Here is a 3,416-nt window from a genome sequence, read left to right as displayed (position 1 = left end):
TTTCTCCAGTGATATCACAGGGTCATCCACTCTTCTTACCCAGTAAGCAGGAGCCCCCTTGGCTGCAGATTGGGTTGGGGGTCTGCATAAGTCTTGAACTTGGCAAACTCAGTCCTGACAGGAAGAAAATGTTGGCAAATGAGGTGAGCAAACATGGGCGGCTAGTGAGAGCAGTGAAAATGAGGAGGAAAAGTTCCTATCTGTGGCCGTGGGAAACTCTCTCTTCATGGGCCTATGGCCTTGGCAGTGGCTTAAGGGAGCAGCAAGAGGGGAAAAGGAGCATCCTCAGTGGACATCAGTCTGGTATGTGATGGCTGATACAGCAGTTTCCATCTGGACATCTGCAGGTATCCCAACCACAACTGGGGAAGAGCCAAGGCAAACAGCACACATATTTCCACTTCCACTCATGGCAAAACAAGCCACATAGATATTTCTGAACTCAAAAGGGCAGGGATCTGTAATTCTACCCCAGTGTGGAAAACCGAGAACCATTATAATTGTGAACAATACCCTGATCTATCCTTCCAGTATTTTCTCAAGAGGCATTGAATTCATGAAATAGTTCCTGGGCCTCAATGAAAGTTACCCTCCCTTCTGTAGACACCTGTAATATTTTCACCCCCTTTTCACGGCACATGTCATTTTTCATCCTATATTATGGTTACTTATGAATGTTTTACATATCTCTTACTAGGTGGTGGGTGAAATATTGGTGGATATAGATTATACCTTATTCATTGACCTATGTCTAGTAATAGACATTATACCTAGAGCAAAGCAGTGTTTAATCTTCTTAATGAACTAATGGGTCTGGGTAAGAAAATAGTCTTTTGTGTCTCTGCACATGTATAGGAGAAGGCATCTTAGGTCAGTCACCCTCAGGTGTTCTGAATTGGATGAGAGGGCAGTTTAAAAAATAAATGGAACAGGATCAAACATATGGTGATGGAAAGAGAACTCACCTTGGGTGGTGAACACACAATGTGATATATAGATGATGTATTACAGAATTGTACACCTGAAACCTATGCAACTTTGCTAATTGTCACCCAAATAAACTTTAATTAAAAAAAAAAGATGGAACAAAATCTGTCTCTCACTCCATAAGTTTTTAATTCTAATACATGTGAAAATACATACACAATATGGTGATATAACTGACAAATGAAATTGTAATATATTTAAAATATACAAAGTGATAATTTGATATATGCATACATTGTAAAATGATTTCCACTTTTCAGTTAATTAACACATCACTTCACATAGTTACTGTTTTGTTACTATTCTCTGAAAAAATTACAATTATACAATACAGTGTTATCAACTATAATCACCATGCTGTACATTAGATCCTCAGACCTTATTCATCATATAACCGAAAGTTTGTGCCCTTACAAACTTCTCTCCATTTCCCTCACCTCCCAGCCCCTGGCAACAACCATTCCACTCTGTTTCTATGAGCTTAACTTTTTTTTTAAACATTTCACATAAAAGTGCTACTATACAGTATTTGTCTGTCTCTGTCTGGCTTATATCATTTGGCATAATGCCCACCAGATTCATCCATGTTATTGCAAATGGCAGGATCTTCTTTTTGAAGGCTGAATGATATTTCACTGTATTTATCTACCATATTTTCTTTATTCATTCATCCATCTACGGACACTTAGATTGTTTCTGTATCTTGGCTATTGTGAATAATGCTGAAATGAACGTGGGAGTGCAGAAATCTCTTCAAGTTAGTGATTTCCTTATCTTTTGATATATTCCTGGAAGTTGAATTCTTGAATCATATGGTACTTCCATTTTTAATTACTTGAGGAACCTCCTTACTTTTTTTCATAGTGACGTATCAATTTACATTCCCGCAAACATGGGGGTTCCCTTTTCTCCACATCATTGCCAGCATATGTTATTTCTTGTCTTTTTTATAATAGCCAACCTAACAGATGTGAAGTGAAATCTCATTGTGATTTTGATTTGCACTTCCTTGATGATGTACATCTTTTCATGTACCTATTGATCATTTGCATGTCATCTTTTGAGGTGTGTGTGTTCAGGTCCTTTGCCCATTTTCAAATTGGGCTATTTGTTTTTTGCCATTGAGTTGTATGAGTGCCTTGTATATTTTTGATATTCACGCCTTATTGGATGTGTGGTTTGCAAATATTATCTCCCATCCATAGGTTGCCTTTTTGTTTTGTTTATGGTTTCCTTTCCTATGCAGAAGCTTTTTAGTTTGATGGCGTCCCAGTTGTTTATTTTTGTTTTTATTGTCATTGTTTTTAGTGTGAACGGCAGAAAATTATTGCAAAGACTGATGTTAAGGAGCTTATTCTCTACGTTTTCTTCTAGGAGTTTAATGGTTTCAGGTCTTACATTAAAGTCCTTGATCTATTTCAAGTTGATTTTTGTGTGGTGTNGAATAGATGAGGCTGTTGATGAGGTCTCGCCAGGCTCTGGGGCTCAGGAATCACTACTGTTTCCTGAGTGAGGGCATCCCATCAACCTGAGGGTTGGTGTCACCCTCAAAGAGGTGGTTGAGGTGGTTGCTGTCCATTACCCTCTGCACGTGTTCTGGGGTGATGAGCACCTTTTGGTGGTTGTAGGCCTCCTGGCCTGCCAGCTCCAGGACGTTGGCCGTCAGGTACTCCAGAACGCCAGCGAGGAAAACAGGTGTGCTCCAGCTCAGACGCTGGAAATAGCGGTCTGCTCTATCTTCTCGCAGAAGGCGGTCCACGCGGCTAACGGGGAACTGCAGCTCGGCTCTCATGGAGCGGGAGAGGGCGTGCTTCATAGGCCTATGAGAGCGCTGGCGTCTTCTTTTCCCAGACATTGTGTTTCTTTCTGGGTTTTGCCTGGATCGGCCCAGCTGGATCGTTCTGCTTGCTTGGGCCTCTCAAGATACCAGCGCTTAATCCTGCCCACTGTATCCATGTGCTCCAGCCTCTCATTGGTCAAGGAGATGCCTCTGTGACAACTCAGGCTTTGTGATGTCATTGGTGACCACTGGGCCTATTCAGGACTATCCTAGAAATGTCTGTGATAGGAATCGGATCTCCCTGGTAACTCTACCCTCTTTTTCAGGGAACTCTAAATTTTTACTTTAACAGTCTAGCCAAAAAAATGAATGTTTCAATGGAAACATTCCTATCTTTAGGAAGCCACTCTAGGTTTATCTGATTCTAGCTATTATACACCCTTATACTGTTCTTGAGCTCTTAAATCCCTTTGTAAGCTGTAGTTCACTGATTAACATACTGAATGCCTTGTCCAGCAGCAGTCCATTTATCTCTTTGGAGGGGCTCCCATGCAGGCCAATTTCAGCCTTGCCTACTACCAGCCTGCAGCTACCTAGTGGGAGCTTCAAAGCTATATGTGGTTGGCTGCTGGCAGTGCTGGACCTGGAA

At 41.2% G+C, this 3,416-nt stretch overlaps 1 protein-coding gene across 1 annotated transcript; it reads right to left on the bottom strand.

The window, feature by feature from the left end:
* Positions 1–2,482: 2,482 nt before the first annotated feature.
* LOC109394252 (histone H2A-Bbd type 1-like) lies at positions 2,483–2,842 on the bottom strand. The gene has a single exon (XM_019664147.1). It carries the CDS (start codon positions 2,840–2,842, stop codon positions 2,483–2,485), a length of 360 nt encoding a protein of 119 aa, XP_019519692.1.
* Between the last annotated feature and the right edge of the window lie 574 nt (positions 2,843–3,416).

Source organism: Hipposideros armiger, unplaced genomic scaffold (genome assembly GCF_001890085.2).
Source record: "Hipposideros armiger isolate ML-2016 unplaced genomic scaffold, ASM189008v1 scaffold_12, whole genome shotgun sequence".
NCBI classification, from domain to species: Eukaryota; Metazoa; Chordata; class Mammalia; order Chiroptera; family Hipposideridae; genus Hipposideros; species Hipposideros armiger.
This window is presented reverse-complemented; position numbering and strand designations above follow the sequence as displayed.

Bases quoted from the DNA above. Each gene is read 5' to 3' on its own strand.
- LOC109394252 (XM_019664147.1), bottom strand. From the start codon at position 2,842: ATGTCTGGGAAAAGAAGACGCCAGCGCTCTCATAGGCCTATGAAGCAC.